General features: G+C 39.4%; 1 protein-coding gene across 19 annotated transcripts in view; it reads left to right on the forward strand.

Annotated features, from left to right (window-relative positions):
• Positions 1–25746, forward strand: part of SENP7 (SUMO specific peptidase 7) — a 204277-nt gene that overhangs the window by 117777 nt on the left and 60754 nt on the right. For 11 of the 19 annotated variants that reach the window (XM_045385386.2, XM_005548269.4, XM_005548272.4 and 8 more), the window contains one exon: positions 4810–5004. The exons of 7 other annotated variants lie outside the window; for them this stretch is intronic. In XM_045385386.2, the coding sequence (XP_045241321.2) occupies positions 4810–5004 (195 nt within the window). Of the gene's footprint in view, positions 1–665; positions 850–4809; positions 5005–25746 lie in introns of those variants that run through there. One more of the 19 variants, XM_074033562.1, reaches the window with a different exon arrangement.

The following is a 25746-nucleotide window of genomic DNA, read 5'->3' on the forward strand; positions in this document are numbered from 1 at the left end:
CCTCGTGATCCGCCCGTCTCGGCCTCCCAAAGTGCTGGGATTACAGGCTTGAGCCACCGCGCCCGGCCTGATTTTTTTTTATCCTGAAACCTTGCTCAAGTTGTTTTATCAGCTGAAGGAGCTTTTGTGCTGAGACTATCGGGTTTTCTAGATAGTTGTTGCAGCACTTTTTATTCTGATTATGGTATAAATGGATATTTTCAGGAGTTTCCTGAAGTATCTATTGGCAATCTCAGTTATCTGGAATCCTTTGGCAAATTAGTATTGAGGATGTGGTATAATGGAATAGAACAGACAAAAAACCCCAAAAGATAATAGGCCCAGGTTCTTCCACTAGGAAAGCTACTTATAACTGGGCAGCTTATTTCACTTTTCTGAGCTTTGGGTTCTCCATGTTTACAATAAAGAGAGGACTAATTTATTTTAAAGTTCTCTAAGGATCTAAAATTTTATGCTGCCTGGAACATAATGAAAAGAACATAGTGTCTTTATGTAGGGAAAAATAGTTGTGAAATTTTTAATTAGGGGATGTGCATTTTTTTTTAGTCACAGTGCCATTGCACACTTAACAGACTACACTCTAGTGTAAACATAGTTATATATTCACTAGGAGGCCACAAAATTCATGTGACATGTTTTATTTTGATACTTACTTTATGGTGGGGGTCTGGAACTTAACCAGCTCTGTCTCCAAGTATATGCCTATACTTTTGTTTAAGCGAAAATGTGAACTTCACTGTACTTTGTTACCTTTGTTGTTTTATGCAGAGGCATCTAGAATGATGAATCCTTTCCGGAAGATTTTCAGTTTACTTTTCCCAGACCCATCAGAGGATATCACTGTTTGTGGTAGCTATATGAAATGTATTTCTTAAATTGTAAGACTTGAAACTTGAAATTACTTCTTGATCCTTGGGCTGTAGAATGGATGTTTTATTAGCAGGCGTGAAAACAACATGAATTTTCTTGTACTTCCCCATCAGAGCTTTTGGGTGACTAGGTGCATTGTCAACGAGCTGTAATATTTTGAAAGGAATTTTATTTTATTTTTTCTGAGTGGCAGTTCTCAAACGTGGGTTAAGTCATTTCAGTGATCCACGCTATAGACAGATGTACTGTCATCCAGTCATCCAGACATTGTAGTTCCATTTTCAGAGCACAGGCAGAGTAGATTTAGCTTTTTTTTTTTTTTTTTCTGAGACAAGGTCTTGCTCTGTCACCCAGGCTGGAATGCAGTGGCATGATCTCACTGCAACCTCTGCCTCCCAGGTTCAAGCGATTCTCCTGCCTCACCCTCTGAAGTAGCTGGGACTACAGGTGTGTACCACCATGCCTGGCTAATTTTTTTTTTTTTTTTTTTTTTTTTTTTTAGTAGAGATGGGGTTTCGCCATGTTGGCCAGGCTGGTCTCGAACTCCTGACTTCAAGTTATCCGCTGGCCTCTGCCACCCAGAGTGCTGGGATTACAGGCGTGAGCCACCATGCTCGGCCCAATTTAGCATAATTCTTAAGGGCCATTGGATCTTTTGCATGGTAATTGAGTACTGGCTTCACAGATAAGACACCAGCTTCATTAGCCCCTAACAAGAGAGTCAGCCTATCTTTCGAACTTATGCATTGACTTTTCCTTTCTAGGTATGGAATTCCTAGATGTCAGTTTATTCCAACAGAAGTCTCTTTCATCTGCGTTGAGTATCTGTTGTTTACTGTAGCCACCTTCATCAGTTATCCTAGCTAGATCTTCTGGATAACTTGCTGCATCTTCTCCATCAGTACTTGCTGTTTCACCTTGCACTTTCATGTTATGGGGATAGTGTTTTTTTTTTTTTTTTTTTTTTTTTGAGGCAGGGTCTCATTCTGTTGCCCAGCATGACTCATTTCAGCTTTGACCTCCCAGCTGGCACCATCATGGCTCTCTACAACCTTGACCTCCCAAGCTAAAGTGATCCTCTTACCTCAGTCTCCCAAGTAGCTGAGGCTACAGGTGCATGCCACCATACTCAGTTAATGTTTTCTATTTTTTTTGTAGAGACAGGGTCTTACTATGTTGTCCAGGCTGAGACAACTTCTTTTCTTAAAGCTTGTAAACGAAGTTTTCTTCTGCAGCTTCCTAACCTCTCTGTCTTCATAGACTTGAAGAGAGTATCTTGCTCTGAATTAGACTTTGGCTTAAGGGAATGTTGTGGCTGATTTGATCTTGTATTCAGACTACTATAACTTTCTCCGTATCATCAGTAAGACTGTTTTGCTTTCTTACTATTTGTGTGTTCATAGGAGTAGCATTTTTTTTTTTTTTTTTTTGAGATGGAGTGTCACTCTGTCGCCCAGACTGGAATGCAGTGGCAGTATCTTGGCTCACTGCAACTTCAGCCTCCTGGGTTCAGATGATTCTTCTGCCTCAGCCTCCCGAGTAGCTGGGATTGCAGGTGCCTGCCACCACACCTGGCTAATTTTTGTATTTTTAGTAGAGATGGGGTTTCACCATGTTGGCCAGGCTGGTCTCAAACTCCTGACCTCAAGTGATCCACCTGCCTCAGCCTCCCTAAGTGCCAGGATTACAGGTGTGAGCCACTGCACCTGGCCAGGAGTAGCACTTTTAAATTTGTTCAAGAACTATTCTTTTGCATTCACAACTTGACTCTTTGCAGCAAGCAGTCTTGCTTTCAGCCTGTCTCAGCTTTCAACATGCTTTCCACACTAAGTTTACTAAGCTTTAGTTCTTTTTTTTTTTTTTTTTTTTTTAAGACAAGGACTTGCTCTCTTTCCCAGGCAAACAGAGGTGGTGCAATCCTAGCTCTCTGCAGCCTTGAACTCCTGGGGTCAAGTGATGCTCCACTCTCAGCTTCCCAAGTAGCTTGGACTACAGGCATGTACTGCCATGGCTGGATGGCTCGTTAATTATGTTTTGTAGAGATGGAGTCTTTCCATGTTGCCCAGGCTGGCCTCAGTCTCCTGACCTCAAGTGATTGTCCCACCTTGACCTCCCAAAGTGCTGGGATTGCAGGTGTGAGCCACCACACCCGGCCATTTCTAGCTTTTGATTTAAAGTGACAGACTTGTGACTCTTCCTTTCATGTGAATATTTAGAGGCCATGGTAGCGCTATTAATTGGCATAATTTCAATATTGCTGTGTCTAGGGGATAGGGAGGAGGCCTGAGGGGAGAGAGAGAGGTAGGGGAATGGTTGGTAGTTCCGTGAAGCAGTCAGAACACACACAACGTTTGTTAATTAAGTTCAATGTCTCATGTGTGCGTGGTTTGTGGTGCTTCAAAGCAATTACAGTTGTGCCATCAAAGATCACTGATTACAGATCATCATAATAGATAAAATAATAATGAAAAGATTGAAATATTTTGAGAATTACAAAAATGTGACACTGAGACACAAAGTGAGCACATGGTGTTGGAAAAATCATGCTGATTGATGTGCTGTGCTCAAGGTTGCCACAAACCTTGCATTTGTAAAAAAGCACAGTATCTGTGAGGTGCAGTAAAGGGAAGCACAATAAAATGAGGTGTGCTTGTACTCTGGCCCTTTCTGTATATTGTTTCTTACAAACAAAATATAAGTAAAGTATTGCTAGTGGCATATCGATAACAGTCAACTGGGCATCTAATAAAGAGGAGTTAGGAAAACTTTAAAATTACATAAAAAGAACTTTAAAAAGTCACAATAATATGACTTGGGCCAGTGAATTCTGGGCTGAATATCAATATTGAAGGCATTATTGTAGTGTGGCAAAGTAATGTTCATAAGAATGGCTGGCCAGCAAAGTAAAGATTGCACTAATTTTATACCAAATGTACTTCTTTATATATCAAATATACATCTTCTGTTTAAGAAGATGTCAGGCTTATATAGTGCATTTGATATAAAACTCACCAATTTAAGGTCTGGAGACTTAAAAATACACTCCAGGCTAAATGCAGTGGCTCACACCTGTAATCTCAGAATTTTGGGAGGCTGAAGTGAGAGGATTGCTTGAGCCCAGGAGTTTGAAACCAGCTTGGGCAACATAATGAGACATTGTCACCACAGAAAATAAAAAAGTAAGCTGGGTGTGGTGGCTTGTGCTTATAGTCTGAGCTACTTAAGAGGCTGAGGTGGGAGGATTACTCGAGCCAGGAGTTGGAGGCTGCAGTGAGCTGTGATTGTGTAACTGCATTCCAGTCTGAGCAACAGAGTGAGATCCTGTCTCAAAAAAGGAAAACCAACTAAACAAAAACTTTAATTTTCTAAACATTTAAATGTATTGACTCTTTTCCTGATGCTATTATATATTAGCATATATGTTATCACCATTATATGTGCTGTTGCAGTTATGGAATCTTTCATTACCAGAGATGCAGTCTGAATGATGTCTTGTTGAATTTGTCATTTGTCATTTCCCAATTGCAAGTGTGTAAATTACTTATCAAAGATCTTTCTGTTAAATGAGAAGAACAAAGATTTCTTGATTTGTAGTAAGCTGTGTTTTTAATAATTTCTGGAAAAGGAAAGAAAGCATTTTTTAGAGAAGAATTTGTTAAAATTTTAAGCCCCTCAATGGCATCCATTAGTATAATTAAAGACATTGTAGTGACAGGCTAATCTATGCTGTAAGTGATAAGAAACAAGTGCTTCTAGAAACAAAAAGATGTGTTTTTCTAAATTTTTAAGTATTTATGGGTTAATTTCTAGGGTGGTATAGTTCAAACAGCTTTCTTGTGCTAAGATGACAATGATTGAAAATTCAGCTTCCTGGAATACATTTTTTTTTTAACTGAAAACTTCTCAGTACAGTACAGTGTTTGTTATTCTATGTGACAGGATACCCAGAGTTATATTGACGAATGTCCTGGGAACGGAGTTAGGAAGAAAATACATAAGGACCCCACCTGTAACCGAGGGAAGTTTGAGTGATACAGACAACTTGCAATCAGAGCAACTTGCTTCATCATCTGATGGCAGCCTAGAATCTTATCAAAGTCTAAACCCTCACAAGAGCTGTTATTTATCTGAAAGGTATGTTTAGTGATAACTTTACTCAAAATAATTATATTTATTTTGATATATCCTTCCCTGTTCTTTTTCACAGATACATTATTGCTAAATGTGAGGTAAATGTGCTCTGATAGTTGGTATTATTTTTCTCCCATGGTGGTTGGAATGGCTATTGGAACCAACAGTCCATGGCTAATAATGTGTTTCAGAAGCACTGGTCACCATACTTGTGTTTTGGAAAAATGAATACAGACACTTAATGAAAATCTGGTAACCTATTTCAGTATCCCAGTTTGTCTGGTGTCATTGAAATCCATTCCTCTGACATTAGTGTATTCCCTTCTCTTTTTCTGTTCTATTTGTCCATCTATCCATCTACCCATTCAGTGTTGTCTGTTATTTTATTTTTTTTTAATTTTTTTGAGGTGGAGTCTCGTTCTGTCACCCAGGCTGGAGTGCAGTGGCGCGATCTCGGCTCACTGCAACCTCTGCCTCCCGGGTTCAAGCGATTCTCCTACCTCAGCCTCCCAGGTAGCTGGGACGACAGGCACGTGCCACCATGCCCAGCTAATTTTTTGTATTTTTTTAGTAGAGACAGGGTTTCACCATGTTAGCCAGGATAGTCTCGATCTCCTGACCTCGTCATCTGCCTGCTTCGGGCTCCCAAAGTGCTGGGATTACAGGCATGAGCCACTACACCTGGCCTTGTCCGTTATTTTTATATTCAGACTCTAGAATTTTAACTAGTACTCAGTGCTCAGTAAATATTTTTGAATGAATGACTGAACACATTCCTTAAAAAATGGTCTGAGATTTTCCATTAACAAATGGAAAAGCTGAATTCCATTGACAAACGTAGCTTGTTGTGCCAATAAGAGAAATGCAGATCTTAAGTTGCCTTTGTTTTAAGCTCTAGGAGAGGATTGTGTGTGGACTGGAAATAAGAAAACATCTGTGGCACAAAGCTAGGGATGGTCAGTTAGTAAATTCTGTTAGCTTTATAAACTTCCATTTGCCACAAGCTTCTGAAGCTTCTCTTTTTATTTTCTGTGTTCAGCCTGTAGGGTACTTTTTATATAAATGAAAAGTTAATTATCTTAATTTTTCCCCCCCGAACTATCCAAAGCTAACTTCTGGTTTGTATTTCTATTGTAAATCTAATTACATTAAATAGTACTTATAGTTGCCTTTTTAAAGATCTGCAACAAATTTTATTATTTTAAACTCTTTATTTTCTATGAATTCTTGAATTTTTCTTCTTTTGGAAAATATTTTTTATTTTCACCTAGGTTCTACTTAGTGAATTAGTAATGACAATTTTAACTTTATACTTTATTAGGTCTCTAAGTTTTCCTCCCAAAATGAGAATTTCAGTGGCATTATTCAGTTACTAAATTTAATGTGTAATTGGGGAAATTAGTAATGTATCTATCAAGTGGCTCATACCTATAATCCTAGCCCTTTGGGAGGCTGAGGCAGGAGGATCACTTGAGGCCAGGAGTTCAAGACCAGCCTAGGCAGGATAGTGAGATCTTGTTTCTGCTAAAAATGAAAAAAATGAGCCAGGTGTGATGGTGCATACTTGTAGTCTCAGCTACTTGGAAAGCTGAGGTGGGAGGATCGCTTGAGCCCAGGAGTTCAAGATTGCAGTGAGCTGTGATTGCCACTGCATTCTAGCCTGGGTGACAGGGCAAGACCCTGTCTCAAAAACAACAACAGCCGGGCACAGTGGCTTACACCTGTAATCCCAGCACTTTGGGAGGTGGAGGTGGGTGAATCACCTGAGGTCAGGAGTTCGAGACCAGCCTGACCAACATGGTGAAACCTTGTCTCTACTGAAAATACAAAATTAGCTGAGTGTGGTGGCAGGGACCTGTAATCCCAGCCTCCACCTGGGAGGCAGAGGTTGCAGTGAGCTGAGACCTCCCCATTGCACTCCAGGCTGGGCAACGAATGAAATTTCATCTCAAAAAATACACAAAAAACCAATAACAACAACAACAACAACAACAAAAGTATCTATCCACGCTGCGTATAGCTGTTTGTTTCCACCTCCTCTGCTATACCATGAGCTCCTCGAGGAGAAGAGGTATTGTGTCTTATTTGCATATACTTAGTACTTAGCTTAATATATACTAAATTTTTTGCATTTGAGTTAATGCTTATGTCATTTAATGTAAGCTTCAGTTTTCTGAGTTGTGAAAAGAGAAGTAATTTTGAATGCCCTATCTACCTCACAAAAATGTTCTTTTCCTTTTCTTTTAAATCTCACTTCTGAGAATTCTTTGTGCCCATAAAATATTATAAATAAAATAAATGAAAATATTATTGAAGGTACTTTCTGTTGGAGATGAAGTTGTGATGATTGAGCTTTAAGTCAAATGATGAGAAAAAAAAGAGAAAGATTAAAAGAAAACTCAAGATGTACCATTGCCATGGAACTCAGATGACATCAGTGCACATTTATGCTGTAAAAGTCACACTTTTGAAGATTGTATGAAACAATCAAATTGTAATCTGTACACTTCTGCCTTAATGCCATTCTGGGGCTAAGGTTTAATAATATTAATAGGTATAATATTTCCGGTCATTCCCCAAAACTATTCAGTGGGAACACTAGCTGTCCTTTAAATCCTTTCTAAATAGATGTGAAATTTCCAGGTGGTTTTGATGTGGACTTTGAAATTTCATTCTCTTGGTGACAATTTTATTTGATTCGTGTATTTGGAATAAGCATAAACTTTGGACCCAGACATCTGGATTAAGATATTAGCTATACTGCTAATACACTGACTTACCTTGGGCAAGTTTCTTACCCTGTCTTTAAAACAGGGATAATAATACACACCTTATTGGGTTAGTGTGCAGATTTAATGAGATGATCCATGTAAAGTCCCAAGTATAATGCCAGGAAGTTAGTAGGTGATTATTAAAAGTTAGTCATTATTTTTGTGTCTCTCTTATTGGTACTGATACCAAAAGTACTATTAAAGGATATTGCTATAGTTGATGTTACTGAAATATTCTACAATGAGGGTGCCAACATGTGTTCCTGAGTCCACTGTTGTCATCACCATTGCTGCCAAAGCAATTGCTACAGCTTTGTTAGCCTCCCCATTTAGTTTAATAAGTACTGAACTCCTTAAACCAAGCTTTAGTTCTTTCTTCCCTTAAGATGAATTTGTTAATCTTAACCCTAAGATCATATGGAATTAAAAAAGAGCCCAAATAGCTAAAGCAGTCCTGAGTGAAAAGAATAAAACTGGAGGCATTACACTACCTGACTTCAAAATATATTACAAGACTATAGTAACCAAAACAGCATGGTATAAAAACAGACCCATAGACCAATGGAACAGAACAGAGAACCTATAAATAAATCCATGTATTTACAGCCAGCTGATTTTCAACAAAAGGTACCAAGAACATACACTGGGGAAAGGACACCCTCTTCAGTAGTGATCCTGGGAAAATATGCAGAAGAGTGAAACTAGACCCCTATATCTCACCACATATAAAAATCAACCCAAGATGGATTAAATACTTTAAATGTAAGACCTGAAACTATAAAACTACTGGAAGAAAACATAGGGGACATGCTTCTGGACATTGGTCTAGGCAAAGATTTTATGACTAAGACCTCAAAAGCACAGGCAACAACAAAAAACACATAAATGAGACTATATTAAGCCGAATGGCTTCTGCACAGCTAAAGAGCCAACCCATCAACAGAGTAAAGAGACAACTTCCATAATGGGAGAAAATGTTTGTAAACTATTCATCCAAGAAGGGACTGATACTCAGAATATATGAGGAATCCAAACAACTCAACAGTAAAAATAAACAAATAATCCCACTAAAAAGTGTGCAAGTGACATAAAAAGACGTTTCTCAAAAGAAGACATACAAATGGCAAACAGGTATGTGAACAGTGCTCAGCATTGCTAATTATAAGGGAAAAGCAAATCAGAACTGCAATGAGATATCATCTTACCTCAGCTAGAATGGCCGTTAGAAAGACACAGAATAGCAGATGCTGGCAAGGATGTGGAGAAAAGGAAACTCATACACTCTTGGTGGGAATGTAAATTGGTGTAACTATTATCGAAAGCAGTATAGAGATTTCTCAGAAAACTGAAATAGATTAAAAAAATAGAAACAAAAACAAACAACCCCCCCCCCCAATTTAAAAAAGAAACATAAAAATAGAACCGCTGTACAATCCAGTAGTCCTGCCACTGGTATTTATCTAAAGGAAAGGAAGTCAATATACCGAAGAAATACATGCACCTACCATGTTTTTTTTGCAGTACTATTCAACATAGCAAATATACAGAATCAACCTAAGTGTCCATCAGTGGATAATGAAAATATGGTGTCTGTATACACAATGGAATACCATTCAGCCATAAAAAAGAATGAAATCCTGTCATATGCAGCAACATGGATGGAACTAGAGGTCATTACATGAAATAAGACAGGCACAGAAAGATAAAGATTGGATGTTCTCTCTTACATGTGAGAACTTAAATAAGCTGATCTCATAGAGGCAGAGAGTAGAATTACAAGCCCTAGAGGCTGGGAAGTGTATGTGTGGTTGGGGGCAATGGAGAGAATTTGGTTAATGGCTACTATATAGTTAGATAGAAATAATATGTTTTAATACTCATTAGCAGAGTAGGGTGACTGTAGTGCATTGTATATTTCAAAATAGCTAGAAGAGAGGAATTGAAATGTTCCCAACACATGGAAATGATAAATACTTGAGGTGATGGATAACCGATGTAATTTGACTTGATCATTACACATTCTGTGCATGTACCAAATACCACATGTACCCATGAGAATGAGTTGTTATAAACCTGTTTGTCCTGTTTAGTCTTTTTACACTCCTGTTTCCTCTTACACTTTTCTACCATGCTATGAAGAGCAGGAGGCCCTCACTAGAAGCTGCCAGATGTAGCCACCCAGTCTTGAACTTTTCAGCTTGATTAGCTGTGAGCTAAATAAATTTCTGTTCATTATATTGTATTACCTGGTCTCAGGTGTTCAGTTACAGCAATACGAAACAGACTAAGACATTTATATTTCCCTAATTAGTGAAGTTGAGCATTTTTTCATATGTCTGTTGGGCATTTGTATATCTTCTTGTAATAAATGTCTATTCATTCTGTTAAACATTTTTAAAATTGGATTATTTGTTTGCTTTTTATAGAGTTGAGTTTCCTTACATATTTTAGATACGTATGTATCCCTAGTGAGATGTATGATTTGTGACTGTCTCCCAATCTATAGGTTGTCTCTCCACTCTGAAAATGATTTCATTGGTTGTGCAGAAGCTTTTAATTTTGATGTAATCCTTTTTGTCTGTTTTTTGCTTTTGTTCCCTGTGCTTTTTGGGTGAGATCTAAAAAATCATTGCTCAGGCCAATGTCATATAGTTATTCCCGTTTTCTTTTGGAAGTTTTACATTTTCAGGTCTTATGGTTAAATTTTTAACCCATTTTGAGTAGATTTTTGTATATGGTGAAAATAGGGGTATAGTTTCATTCTTCTGCATATGGATATCTAGTTTTCCCAGCAACATTTATTGAAGAGGGTATCCTTTTGTAGTATATGTTCTTGGTGCCTTTGTTGAAAGTCAATTGGCTCTAAATATGGGGATTTATTTCTAGGTTTTCTGTTCTGTTCCATTGGTCTGTGTATTTGTTTTTTAAAGAGATAGGGTCTTGCTTTGTCATCCAGACTGTAGTGCAGTCCACAATCATAGTTCACTGTACCCTTGAACTCCTGACTTCAAGCAATCTTCCCTCCTCAGCCTCTTGAATAGCTGGGACTACAGATGTGTACCACCACACCCAACTGTTTTTATACCAATATCATGCTGTTTTGGTTACTATAGCTTTGTAATATATTTTGAAGTCAGGTAGTGTGGTGCCTTCGGCATTGTTCTTTTTGCTCAGTGTTGCTTTGGTTATTTGGTATCTTTTGTGGTTCCATATGACTTTTTGGATTGGGTTTTCTACTTCTAGGAAGAATATCATTGGCATTTTGATTGGGATTTCATTTTATTTGTAGATTCTTTTGGGAAGTATGGTCATTTTAACACTATTAGTTCTAATCCATGAGCTTGGGATATCTTTCCATTTGTTTATGTCCTCTTTAATTTCTTTCATTGGTGTTTTGTAATTTCCAATTTAGAGATCTTTCAACTCTTTGGTTAAATTTATTCATAGGTATTTTATTCCATAGCTATTCTAAGTGGAATTACTTTATTTTTTTCCCAGCTAGTTCATTGTTGGTATATGCTACTGATTTTTCTATGTTGATTCAGTGTCCTCAATTTTAATGAATTTATTAGTTATAAGAGTTTTTGGATGGAGTCTTTAGGTTTTTCTATATGTATGGTCATGTCATCTGGAAAGAGGGATAATTTGACTACCTCTTTTCTAATTTGGATGCCCTCTATTTCTTTCTCTTACCTAATTGCTCTGGATAGGACTTCTAGGACTGTGTTGAATAAGAGTGGTGAAGGTGGGCATCTTTGTCTTATTCCAGTTCTTTGAGGAAAGGCTTCCAGATTTTATTCAATTAGTATAATTTGGCTGTAGATTTGTCATATAGGGCCTTAATCATGTTTCAGTGTGTTACTTCTGTGCCTATTTTTTGAGAGTTTTTATCATGAGGGGATATTGAATATTATCAAATGCTTTTTCTGCATCTACTGCGGTGATCACATGGTTTTTGCCCTTCATTCTAATATGATGTACTACATTTATTGATTTGTGTGTGTTGAACCATCCTTGCATCCCTGAGATAAATCTCACTTGATCATGGTGCATTATATTTTTGATGTGTGGTTGAATTCTGTTTGCTAGTATTCTGTTGAGAATTTTTGCATCTATGTTGCTCATATTGGCCTGAACTTTTTTTTCTCATGTCCTTGTGTAGTTTTGTTATCAGTGTAGTGCTGGCCTTGTAGAATGAGTTAGATAAAGTTTCCTCCTCTTAAGTTGTTTGGAATGGTTTGAGAAGAATTGGTGTTAGTTCCTCTTTATAAGATTGATAGAATTCAGCAATAAAACCGTCCAGTCCTGGGCTTTTCTTTGTTGATAGACCTTTTATTACTGCTTTGATCTTGTTGCTTGTTACTGGTATGTTCAGATTTTCTCTTTCTTCCTGATTTAATCTTGTAGGTTGTATGTCTCCAGGAATTTTTCAGTTTCCTTGCCATTTTCCAATTTGCTGACATACACTTGTTCATAATACCCTCTAATTATTGTTTGTATTTCTGTGGTATCAGTTTTAATGCCTCCTTTTGTTGTTGTTGTTTTCTGATTGTATTTATTTTGGTGTTCTTTTTTTTTTTTTTAAATCTTGGTTGGTATAGCCAGTGATTTTTGTTTGTCTTTAAAACACAATTTTTCATTATGTTGGTCCTTTTAATTTTTCTTCCTCCATTTAATTCTTCTATGACTTTATTATCTTTTTGTTTCTACTAATTTTGGGTTTAGTTTGTTATTGCTTTTCTAGTTTTTTGAGATGCATCATTTGGTTGTTTATTTGAAATCTTTCTACTTTTTGATTTAGGTGTTTACTGCTATAAATTTCCGTCTTAGTACTGCTTTTTCTGGATCCCATATGTTATGGTATGCTGTATTTCTGTTTTTGTTTGTTTTAATACTTGTTAAATTTCTTTTTTATGTTTTTTCCCCTTGATCCGGTGGTTCTTCAGGAGCATGTTGTTTAAGTTCCATGTACAGTTTCTAAAGTTTCTTTGTTACTGATTTCTAGGTTTATTCCATTGCAGTCTGAGAAGATAGTTGATATGATATTGATTTTTAAAAAGGTATTGAGATTTGTTTTGTGTCTTAACATATGGTCTATCCTGGAGAATGTTCCATATGCTGATGAGAAGAATGTGTATTCTCCAGCCATGGATGAAGTGTTTTGTAAATGTCTGTTAGGCCCATTTGATCAATAGTGTAGATTAAGTCCGATGCTTTTTTGTTCAATTTCTGTCTTGATGATCTGTCCACTGTTGAGAGTAGGGGGTTGAAATCCCCCATTATTTTTGTATTGGAGTCTGTCTCTTCTTTTAGATCTGATAATATTTGCTTTATATTTCTGTGTTTTCTGATATTAAGTACATGTATATTTGGAATTATATCCTCTTTGTCAGTTTATCCCTTTATCATTATATAATGATGTTGTCTCTTTTTATAGTTTTTGACTTAAAGTCTACAAATGGAAACAAAAAGCATGATTTAAAATCTGCAAATGGAAACTGAAAGCAGACTTAAAGTTTGATGTATGCATAGCTACTCTTGCATGCTTTTGGTTTCCATTTGTGTGGAAATTTTTTTTTTTTTTTCGGTCAGTGTATATGTTTACAGGTGATGTGAGTAGGGAGCATACAGTTGGGTCATATATCAGTTGGGTCATTTAAAAAAATGGATTCTTTCTGTTTTTTTTTTTTTTTTTTTTTTTTGAGACAGAATCTCTCTCTGTTGCCTAGGCTGGAGTGCAGTGGCACAATCTTGACTCACTGCAGCCTCTGCCTCCCAGGTTCAAGCAGTTCTCCTGTCTCAACCTCCCAAGTAGCTGGGACTACAGGTGCCCACCACCACACCTGGCTAATTTTTGTATTTTTAGTAGAGATGGTATTTCACCATATTGGTCAGGCTGGTCTCTAACTCCTGACCTCAGGCGATCCACCCACCTCAGCCTCCCAAAGTGCTGAGATTACAGGCATGAGCCACTGTGCCCGGCTCATATATTTCAAGTTGGGAATTTAATTCTTTTACATTCAGGCTATTTACTAACAGATGAATACTTAACTCCTGCATTTTGTAAATTGTTTTCTAGGTGTTTTGTATATCCTTTTTTTCTTTCTTCCACTTTTATCATTTATCACTTCAGTTTGGTGGTTTTCTGTAGTGACAGTGTTCAGCTCCTTTGTCATTTTCATTTGTGTATCTGTTCAACAGTTAGTTTTGTGTTTTTGGGTATGTTCATTATTTTAGATAGTGTCGTTTTGCTTCTGGGTGTAGGATTCTCTTAAGCATTTAACGTAAGTAGGGCCTGTCTAGTGGTGAAGAGTTCCCTCAGCTTTTGCCTGTCTGGGAAAAACTCTTACTCATTTATGAAGGATAACTTTGCTAGGTATGGTATCCTTGGCTGGCAGTTTTGTTTTTTTTTCTTTTAGTACTTTGAATATATCATCTCATTCTCTTCTGGCCTGCATGTTTTCTGTGGAGAAATCTGCTCTTTGTTTGATGGAGATTCTCTTTTAAGTGTCTAGACATGTTTCTTTTGCTGTTCTTAGAATTTTCTTGTAGTCTCTGACTTGGTAGTTTGACCATGATGTGCTGTGGAGAAGACCTTTTTGTATTGTATCTATTTGAGGATCTCTGTATTTCCTGTGTCTGTATGTCTAAATCTCTTGCTAGGTTTGAAGGCTGAGTTAGGAGGATTGCTTGAGCCCAGGAGTTCAAGGCTGCAGTGAGCTAGGGATGCACCACTCTAGAGTGCTAGACTCCAAGCAAGCTGGCCTTAGATACCTGTGGTGGTGGTGGCAGGCTGGATGTGTTGGTCCTTGGACCCCCAGGCTTCTAACAGTTGTGCTGGTGGTGGCAGGTCCTGGTGGGCCAGTTCTTGGGCCTTCAGGTGGGCTTGCTCAGGTGTCATGGTGGCAGTGGTGGTTCATAGACTTTTGTGATATGTGAGTGGCACTGGTGATGGTAGTAGGTGTGACTGGTCAATCCTTATTCCTTAAGCACTGCACAAGTGGGTGCCTGTGGTGGCTGGGCTAGCCAGTCCCCGAACTTCCAGGAGGCATATGCAGGAACTGCCAGCAGGCTGGGTGGGCCTATCCCTAGGCTCCCAGACACTGCATGTCAGGTAGGCTTGTACTCAGTCCCCCAGAAGCCATGTGCAGGAGCCATCGGTGGTGTGCTCCCTAGTCGATCCCTAGTCCCCCTGACAATACATGTGCTCATTGGCAGTGATGGCAGTGGGTAAGATGGACTTATCCTCTAGCCCCCCAGATGGTGTGTGCAGATGGTTACAGATGGGGCAGGTTGATTTTCAGGCTCCCAGAAAAAATATGGGGGTAATGACTTATGCGGTGGCTGGCAGGAAGTGCCTGTCCTCATGCTCCCTGATGGAGTGCACAGGCAGTGGCTGTGGCAACCCGGGTGTGTCATTTCTCAGACCTCTGGATGGCACACTGTGGTGCTGGCAGTGGTGGTCATGATGGCTGTTTGGGCACCAGCAGTGGTGGGCAGGGAAGGCTAATCCCCAGCTCCCTGAATGACGTATGTGGGTGCCACCAGCAGAAGTTGTGAGGGGGCACATTTCTAGTCAGGCTCCCCAGTGGTGTGTGCAAGGCTCTGGCCATAATGGGTGGGTTGGGTTAATCCTTAGACAGGTTGACAGTGCACTTGGGTACCAGCAGTGGTATTGGTGGGTGGGGTAGGCCTGTTTTCAAGCCCCAGAATGGCTCATGCTAGCTGTGATGTTGGTGGGTGGCATAGGCCTATTGTCAGGCCTCTCAATGGTATGTGCTTGTACTGGTGGTAGTTGGTGCGGTGGGTTGATTTTTTTTTATCCCTGGACAGCACATTCGTGTGCTAACGGTGGCAGTGAGCAGGGCTGACCCACTCTTATGCTCTCTGATTGTGTATGTGGGCACTGGCTGCATTGGGTAGGGCTGGTTGCTTCCCAGGTCCCTGAACCATGCACTCAGGCCCTGGTCATGGTGGCAATGGTTAGGGAAGGCATGTACTCAGTCCCCTGTATGGTGCACATGGGTGCCAGCAACTGCAGTTGCTAGGGTCCATTGATTCCCAGGCTCCCAGATGATGTACTTGGGTGCCAGCATTGGTGGTGATAGCAGGGCTTGCCCATTTTTATGCCCCTGTGTGGCATATGCTAGTGCCTGCAGCAGGTAGGAGACACTTATTCTGGGGGCCTGGGATGTCAGCTGGGAAGGCTGGTCCCCAGACCCTCTGAAGATGTGTGCAGATGTTGTAGCACACATGGAGGGAGCTGGGTTGCTGTTAGTGCCTAGGCAGGCACCTCTTAGGCTCTGGGAGAACATGGTTTGACTCCTTTTGTCATGGGGGCAGCCTTCCTGGTGCATTGCACTACTTGTTTTCTGGCATGCAGGATACTGCCTGGGCTAGAGTGCCGGGAATCTGGCCACACTACTGGTGGTCCAGCCAACCTTGCAATGCTGCAGCCTTCTGGGTGGATTTGGGGAATGTCAGCAGGCCTTCAGGGATGTGGAAATAGAGGGACTCTTGGGCCTCAGGGCATGACGTAGTCTGTTGGTAGCTAGGCTCTCAAAATGGTGCTGTGTTGCAGCTGCTTGAGTCTCAGGGGATATGTGGGATGCAGCATGATCTCTCCCTATTGAACAGTGCAGTTGTGTGGACTCCAGGCAGCCCCCATATTAGTCTCAGATCCCGCCAGGGCCAAGAGGCTCTCCTTTACCTCAGATTGCAAGAGTCTTCAGTGGAACATGAACTTCTGGAGGTTTTTTGCTTACCTTTTCCCCACAGCAAGGAGTCTGTCCTGGCTCTGAGTGCATCTTAGCCAAGCCAGTTGCTTCATTTCCCTCTTTTTCTGTGCCTCATAGGTTCCCTGTCAGTTCTCTGCTGAATTACAGTGTTATTTTTAGGAGCTCTATTTAATAGGTGGTTATTTAACAGTTGTTTTGGTCCTTAGTTGTGGAGGAGTTAAGTGCCAGATACCTCTAGTTGGTCTCTTGAAGCCGCCTCATTAATTTTTTTATCCCTGTATTCTTGTAGTTCACTGAAGTTCTTTAAGAGGATTATTCTGTATTTCCTATCTGTCCTTTCACAGATCTTTCTTCAAGGTCCTGTTGTTAGGGCCTTTGCTCATTTTATTTTGGAGGTGTCATGATATCCTGATTTTTCTGATTCTTGTTTCCTTGTGTTGTTGTCTTCCCATTTGAGGAGAGCCAGCTTTTTTAGTTTTTACAGTTTTGGCAGAGGTGGACCTTCACCATTTAGTCTGGCCTATAATTCTGGATGTGTCAGCTGGTAATGATCCTTGGTAGGCAGAGTTTGCTGTTGGGTTCTCTAGCCGCTGCCTTTGCTCTGAGTTTGGGTAGGTCAACTGACTGGGCTTTACTATTACCTGAGACCACGGGAGGAACTCTGCAATTCATTTGAGCTCTGGATGGTAGTACAATTGTCTTAGATGGAGAGGGTCACATGATGTATTCTCTGGCTGTGTGATACTGCTATTTGAGTTCAGCAGTTGGATGGAGTTGCACGAGAGGCCCTAAGTTTAGGTGGAGTTGCCCATTGGATGGATAGAACCAGCTGCTTTGCTAAGTAAAAATGCATGGTTGACATTAGACTCTGCCTGTGTGCGGCCTTGGTGTGGGCTTTGAAGCTGGACTGAGTACTGTTAAATCTCTTAAACGTGGCAGATTTAGCCCCTGCCTTTTGCCAAAATCTGCTGTGGTGGTCATCCTTGTCTTTGGGTGGGGTCTGAGGGTGCACTTTGAAGTTGTGGGGAGTGTTCACTTCATTTACTTATGTGTAATTCCTCATGAGAAGACATTCAAGGTATTTTTTTTCTCTATATGTCAGTGCTTCAGTAAGTGGCATATATATATATAAAAAAATATATATATATACACACACACGCAAACACACACATCTTCATATATTTATTCTAGTAAACCCTTTCAGTTTGATTCTGTTATACTCTAACAAGAATTAGGTGTTATGATTAAGCATTTTTTTGATAAACTGTAGGCAAAAATATATAATTGTTTTCATTAAATTGTCTTCATTTCATTCATCTTTCATTTTTTGTATTAGGCCATTCTTGCCCTGCTATTAATGAAATACCCAATACTGGGTAATATATAAGAAACGAGGTTTAATAGGCTCACAGTTCTACAAACTGTACAGGAAGCATAGCAGCATCTGCTTCTGGGGAGACCTCAGGAAGCTTACAATCTTGGTGGTGTCACAGGATCCTTGTGGTGTTGCTTCACCAGCTGGTGACATCTTTGCCTGAGTTTTGCTTGGGTCTGGTGGGCTTGTTCTGCCCCCTTGGTCTGGCAGGCTGTGCTTGGTTCCCACTACTGGCGCAGATCCCATACCTGCCAAGTGCGAGCCAGGTGCAGAGTGGCGAGGGGTGTGTGAGCGAGTGAGTGCTGGGTCTGGCCGCTGTGCATAGCCAGACATGTCAGCTGTGGCGGGTCGGGCAGCTTCAGGTGCTGGTATGGGCGGTGGCTTCCCACGAGACTGCAGCTGGACCAGTCGTACTGCAAGTGGCTTCCATTGCTGCCACTGGGGAATGAGGTGGTGCCCGGAAGCTTGGAGACACCAGGAACTGCAGAGCCCCAAAGAGGGTGTCACAGCCCTGGCTAGGGGAACTCCTAGGTCTGGGCTCCCTGAAGGGCCGCAGCTCTTCTCTCCTTCTGTCTTCTCTTTTTCTAGTCGCCCGCAACGTGGCAAGCGAGGGACGTGTTTTAGCCCTGTTTGTATTATAGCTGTTCCAGTCCTGCCACTCGGCAGGTCCTGAATTCTTGTCCTTTGTCCAGGAAGAATTAGGTACGTGGACAACTGAAGGGTGAGTGAGGCAAAGAGGTGCTTTATTGAGTGACAGTACAGCTCTCAGCATGCCCGAAATGGATAGTCCTATCCACAGGCAGGTCATCCCGTTGATTATACAGCTCTCAGCTGAGAGGGGACTCACAGTGGCTAGTCCTCTCTGCAGGCAGATAGTCCTGATGTCTGCCCGAGTCTGGCTGAGTCCAGGGGGTTTTATGGGCTTCGTAGGGGAGGCAGTGCATGCTGATTGGTCCATAGGCAGCCCTGGGTCAGCCTGGAGAAAGCACTATAAGTTGTTACTCTGGTCCTCAGAACTGGGAGCCTGGGCCTCAGGCTTCAGGCTGTCCCAGACCTGAAGGAGGGGCTTCACTGGGGACACTCCCCTTTCTGCCCAGGAACTAGTCTGCCTCCCACTGCCATGCAACCTGCTGTCTCCAGTGCCCAGGCAATTCATGCTGAGGGGTGCCTGCAGGCCCACGCTGAGCTGCCCTCAGCATCCCCTTCCCTCCTGTGCTCGTTGGCACCCAAAGACTAGAGGGAGCTGAAGTGGCAGAGGGCTGGTGTGTACCCGAGCATGTGTACTCCTGTCCAGGTTGTGACAGTGCCTGGGCTTGGCCTCAACTTTGCTCCAAAATTGGAGTGGGCACTGAGAGTGGAGAGGCTGGGCAGTGGGAGCAGATACTTCCGAGCCTGCAGGGATATGGGGGCCTTCCTGGGCTCCTTAGAGTGCAGGAATGCCCAGGTTTGCAGCTGTGGCTGTGCAGCTGCAGCAGTGCTGGGGAAGGCAGGGCTCCTGCCCTTCCAACTTGGAAGGGTGAGGGACTTCTGCCTGTTCCCAGCTTCCACCAGCTCTATGGAGTTTGTAGTCCTGGCTGTGCCTTCCCCACTGCAGCTGGCCTCTTTGCAGCAGCTGCTCCAGATGGGCTGCTACTGCTGCCATCAGTGAAAAGCAAAGGGGGAGCAGGCACATCACATGGTGAAAGCAGGAGCAAGAGAAACGGGGGGAGGGTGCTACACACTCTTAAACAACCAGATGTAGCAAGAACTCACTCACTATCGTGAAGACAGCACCAAGCAGTGAAGGATCTGCTCCCATGACCTGAACACCGCTCACCAGGCCTCACCTCCAGCATTGGGGATATAATTCACCATGAGATTTGGTCAGGGACAGTTATCCACACTATATCATTTTTAGTGAATATGTTTTTTAAAATTTCTTATATGAGTTTTCTGTTGGTATTTGTCCTTATTAGGGTGCTCATCTCTTTCTCACTCGTTTTAAAAACTCATTAAAGATATTGACTCTTTGTAGTATGTGTTGTACATTTTTTTTCAAGTTTGCTATATACTACACTTTCTTTATAGTATCTTCTTTGATATAGAAGACTTTTAGTTTATTTGGCAAAATATGTTAGTGTTTAACTCTTGTGTTTTGGCTTATCCTTGGGAAGACCTCTTTAACCCCAAATATGGAGATAAGTCAGCCAGCTACTGTTCTCATTTGTGCTGCTTTAGATGAGCTATCAGTTCCTGAACAAGTCTGTAGATTACTTTCCTAATAGAAGTTCTGATTCTTTTTTTGCCCTTCCATTATAAATATTTATTAAGAACTCCCTTTTAGGTCAGACTGAGCAGAATGTTTGAGTATTTTTAAATTTTACTTCCCATTGGGATTTTTAGAAATATTTTAAAACTGCTAATGTAAAGAAGTATAATTTAATTTCCAAATAATATATACCAAATTGTATTAGAAAACAGGCTTGCGTGTGGTGACTCATACCTGTAATCTCTCAGTGCTTTGGGAGGCCAAGATAGGAGGATGGCTTGAGGTCAGGAGTTCAAGATCAGCCTGGGAAGCATAGCAAGACCCTGTCTCTACAAAAAAACTTTTGAAAAAAGAATTAGGTGCAGTACTGTGTGCCTGTAGTCCTATCTACTAAGGAAGCTGAAGCTAGAAGGTCCTGAGCCCAGGAGTTAGAGGTTTTAATGAGCTGTGATCAAGCCACTGCACTCCAGCATGGGTGACAGAGTGAGACCCTGTACCTAAAAATAAAAAAAGAAGAAAAATGTTTCATAAAGTTATGTTTTACAAAAGTAATAAAGGTTTTATTATAGCCAGCCACTCAGCAGAGATTGGTAATTAGCCTTGAGTGAAAGGGATCAATTTGCTATTTTAAGTTGCAAGACTCTAATACAGACTTCCAATAGAGGGAGCCCAAAGCTTTTAAATGGAAATGGAGGTTTCATTTTTATTAATGTATTACAGCTCTGTCATAGTTTCCTATATTCATGTCAGTTGATTTTCTTTTTAAGCTTTCCTTTGGTAATTTGGTGATGACAATAATCCACATAGCCACTAAAGAAGATACTCTGTTTTGGGATCATTTTCCCCTGTTAACTTAAAATTTCTCTTCCAAATGTTTTATGTCATGCATTTTCTTCTGACTTGCAATTTGAAAAACACTGATACAAATAGTACATATATCCTAAGTTCAACTCCTTTATGGTAGGAACATTAGTCAGTTTTGAATGAAATTACTAATAATGATATTCATTTGCAAGGTGAACTCTTGAACATTTGCATTATATAGTTATCACTCTTTTCAAAATAATATTTCATTATTTATATGTAATTTATGTAAACATTTAAACTTTTTCCTAATTTTAACAATAATGCATATTTATATTAAAAATATATAGAAAAGTATAAAATTGATATTACCTATAATCCATTCCTCAATAATAAGCATTGATAATATTTTGATATGCTTTCATCTAAATATTTTTCTGGATTAAATGATTATAATCATGAAAAATGGTGTTATTTTTATTCATTTCACACTATCCTATTTTGATATTAATCTTTACTGTAGGCCTATGAGATACATAGAGCAATTAATATTTCTATTTTATAAATGTGGAAACTTTTTGAGGTTCAAACAGATTAAGTGTCAGAGGTAGAATAAAACACAGGTCTAATATCTATCAGATGCATTTAAGTTAAAAAACATAATATTAAAATAAACACCCAAATGTTCACCTTCTATTAGAAAATAGACTATTACCAGTATCACCGAAGCCTCGTTTGTTCCCCACTGTGCCCATTCTGTCCCATTCCCATGCATTCGCCTTAGAATGAACCACTTTTCTGAATTTTAGGTTTTGTATAATTGTGAACTTTAGAAAAATGATTCAGGTTACTGAACAATATGTATTCTTACATAGCAGGCATTTTTTTTCTTGCCCAACATTTTTGTGAGATTCATTCATGTTAATGCATAGAACTAGAGATCATCCAGTTTTACTTATGTATTTATTGTATTAATATTAAAAATAGATTTACCTACTTTTTATTGATGGAGTTTGGATTGTATCCAATTTTTTTGCTCTTATAAACAATGCTCCTTTGGACATTTCATTTTATATGTGTTGCCAGTAAATAATATGGATCTGAATACTTCTCTTTTTACATTCGGTCTGCATTTATTTTTAACTATAAGGCATAGTCTGTTTATATTTTATACTATTTTTCTTTATGCTTTTTATTCGGTCTGCTTGATCTTTTTTCCTTTCTTGTATTTCTTTTTTTTTTTTTTTTTGGAGATGGGTCTTGCTATGTTGCCCAGGTTGGAGTACAGTGGCTATTTACAGGCATGATTGTAGTGCACTACAGCCTTGAACTCCTGGTTTCAAGTCAGCCTTTGAAGTAGCTGTGACTATAGGTGTGCACCACTGTACCCAGCCCATTCTTGTATTTTAAAGATTAATTATGTTTTGTTTTTTTGTGTGTGTGGTGGGGGGGTGGTATTTTTGCTTTATGTTTTAGAAGATTTAGACTCTATTTCTATCTTTAAATCGTTTTCTAGAAATTATATTTGACTGACCTAACAAAGTCCAAAGTTAATTAGTATCTGTGTTCTCATTTTGAATAATAGAGACTTTATCTATTTTAAGTACATTTACATTATTGTATAGCCATTACCACCATTCATTTTCAGAACTTTTTTCATTTTTACCAAACTGAAACTCTGTATCTGTGAAACAGTAACTCCTCATTCCTCTCTCCCCTAAACCCTGACAACCACCATTCTACTTTCTGTTTCTATGATTTGATGGCCCTAAGTACATTAAATAAATGGAATCACAGTATTTGTCCTTTTCTGACTTATCTCACTTAGCATAGTGTCTTAAAAGTTCATCTATGTTGCAGCATGTGTCAGAATGTCCTTCGTTTTTAAGACTGACTATATTCCATTTTATGTATCTGCTAAATTTTGTTCTATTCATCTGTTGATCAATAGTGGAGTTGCTTCTACCTTTTGGCTATTGTGTGTAATGCCGTTATGAACATGGGTGTTCAATGTGTTCGTGTCTCTCCTTTAAGTTCTTTTGGGTGTATATCCAGAAGTGGAAGTGCTGGATCATATGGCAATCTATTTTTAACTTTTTTGGGAAACATCATACTATTATTCATAGTGGCTGCACCATGTTACATTGCCACCGGCAATGCACAAGGGTTCCAGTTACTCCATATCTTGCCAGTACTTGTTTTCGGTTTTTTGATAATCATCCTAATGCATGTGAGGTGGTATCTCGTTGTGGTTTTGATTTTCATTTTCCTAATGAATAGACATTGAACATTTTTTCATGTTACTGGCCATTTATGTATCTTCTTTAGAGAAATGTTTATTCAAGTACATTGCCTGCTTTTGAATTGGATTTCTTTTGGTAAGTTGTAGGATTTCTTTATATATTCTAGATACTGATCCCTTAATAGATATGGGATTTGCAAATATTTCATCTCATTCTGTTGGTTGCCTTTTTACTCTGATGAAGTCTACTTAATCTGTTTCTTTAGTTGATTGTGCTTTTGTTGTCATATCCAGAAATAGTTAACAAATCTCATGTGAAAATTTTCCCCTATGTTTTCTTGCAAGAGTTTTCAAAATAGCTTTATGCCTTATGCTTAGGTCTCTGATCCATTTCATGTTAATTATTGTATATGGTGTTAGGTAAGGGTTCAGATTCATTGTTTTGCATGTGGCTATTCAGTTTTTCCAGCATCATTTTTGAAAAGGCTGCGTTCCTCATTGAATGGTCTTGTACCCTTGTTAAAACTCGTTTGACCATATATTTGAGGGTTTATTTCTGGGATCTCTATTCTAGTCGGTTGGTTAATGTGTGTGTTTTTATATTAGTACCACACTGTTTTGATTACCATAACGTTACAGAAAGTTTTGAAATCAGAGAGTATTAATCCTGCAACTTTGTACTTTATTTATTTGTTTTTCTAGGTTGGTAGCTTTTTCCTTCTGAACACTTAAAAGATTTCACTCCACAGTGTTCTTACTTGCATGGTTTCTGAGAAATCAGATACAGTTCTTGTCTTTGTTTTTCTATAGTTAAGGGCTTATTTTTTTCTGCATTTTATGCACAGTTTTTAAATCTTTGATTTTTTTTTTTTTTTGCAATTTAATATGATATGCCTAGGTGTTATTTTTTGGGCATTTATTCTCTGTGGTTTTCTCTGAATTTGCTAGTCTGTGATTTGGTGTCTGACATTAATTTGGGGAAATTCTCATGCGTTATTGCTTTGCATATTTCCTCTGTTTCTTTACCTCTTTCTTCTTCTTTTGATATTCCCATTATGCCTATGCTACACCTTTTGTAGTTGTCCCATATTTCTTCAATATTCTGTTACGGTTCTTTTGTCTTTTTTTTTCTTTGCTTTCCTGTGTTGGAATTTTCTATTTCTATATACTCAAGTTGAGAGATTCTTTCCTTTTCCATATCCTGTCTACTAGTGAGCCCATCCAAGGCATTGTTCATTTTTTGTTACAGTGTTTTGATTTTTAGTATTTCTTTTTCATTCTTTCTTACACTTTCTCTCCGCTAACATTGCCCATAAGTGCTTATATGCTGTATACTTCATCTGTTGATCATATTTGTTTTTTTATTATTTTTTGTTTTTTTATTATACTTTAAGTTCTAGGGTACATGTGCACAACGTGCAGGTTTGTTACATATGTATACATGTGCCATGTTGGTGTGCTGCACCCATTAACTCATCATTTACATTAGGTATATCTCCTAATGCTATCCCTGCCCCCCCATCCCCACAATAGGACCCGGTATGTGACGTTCCCCTTCCTGTGTCCAAGTGATCTCATTGTTTTAAATTCCTAGTCTGATAATTCAACATCTCTGACATGTCTGGTTCTGGTTCTGATACTTGTCAAACTGTGTGTGTGTGTGTGTGTGTGTGTGTGTGTGTGTGTGTGTATTTTTTTTTTTTTTTCTTTTAGTGTGGCTTTTAACTTTCTTTCTTTTTTTTGGGTGGTTGGACATGACGTACTAGATAAAAGCAACTACTGTAAGTAGACCTTTAGGAATGTGGTGGTAAGATGTGAGAGGAAGAAAAGCATTCTGCAGTCCTGTTAGGTTTCAGTCTTTTAACCCATTTATCCCTAGTTTTCCATTATTGGAATGCTACGCATGTGGAAGTTATTTATATCCTACTGCTAAAGGTTATCACCAAGCTCTGATTGCAAAAATTAAAAAAATTGCAACCTCAAGCATAAATGGGTTAATGAGCCTTTGTCCTTGGCCTGTTAACTTTACAAGTAGTGTTTCTCATTCTCTTCTGAACACTTTGGTGCAATGGCATACCTGGAATATAATGAAGTTAGGTATTTCCCTTTTCCCACGTGGAAACCTAGATGTTCTCGGAATTGTGTATTTTCCTTGCTTTCCCTCACACAGAATGCTAGACGGAGCTAGAGTTGGGTATTTTTTCTTTCCCCTGGTTGATTAGGCTCTGAAAAATAACTCATAGTTTAGGCTCTGTTGAAACAGTTTTTCTTGAGGGCAGGCCTTGTTAAGAAGAACAGAATACACTGGCATATTTGAAAGTGTTTACTTTCCTCTGCTGAACCATGAGGGAATTTTCCTCTGATATTCACTGTGAGAACCTGGTTGAACTCCTGCAGATAAAACTCACAAAAGTGTGCGACCCCCTTTATGACTAAGTCCTCTGGGATTTTTAACGCTTAGACTTGTGTTCACTAAACCCTCAGCAATTTGTCAATTGCAGTTTAGATGTTCATACTCCAATAATAGTTCCTGGGACTGTTTCTGCTTGTGTGTTTTTGCTTTATTA

This window comes from Macaca fascicularis, chromosome 2 (assembly GCF_037993035.2).
Source record: "Macaca fascicularis isolate 582-1 chromosome 2, T2T-MFA8v1.1".
Lineage (NCBI taxonomy): Eukaryota > Metazoa > Chordata > Mammalia > Primates > Cercopithecidae > Macaca > Macaca fascicularis.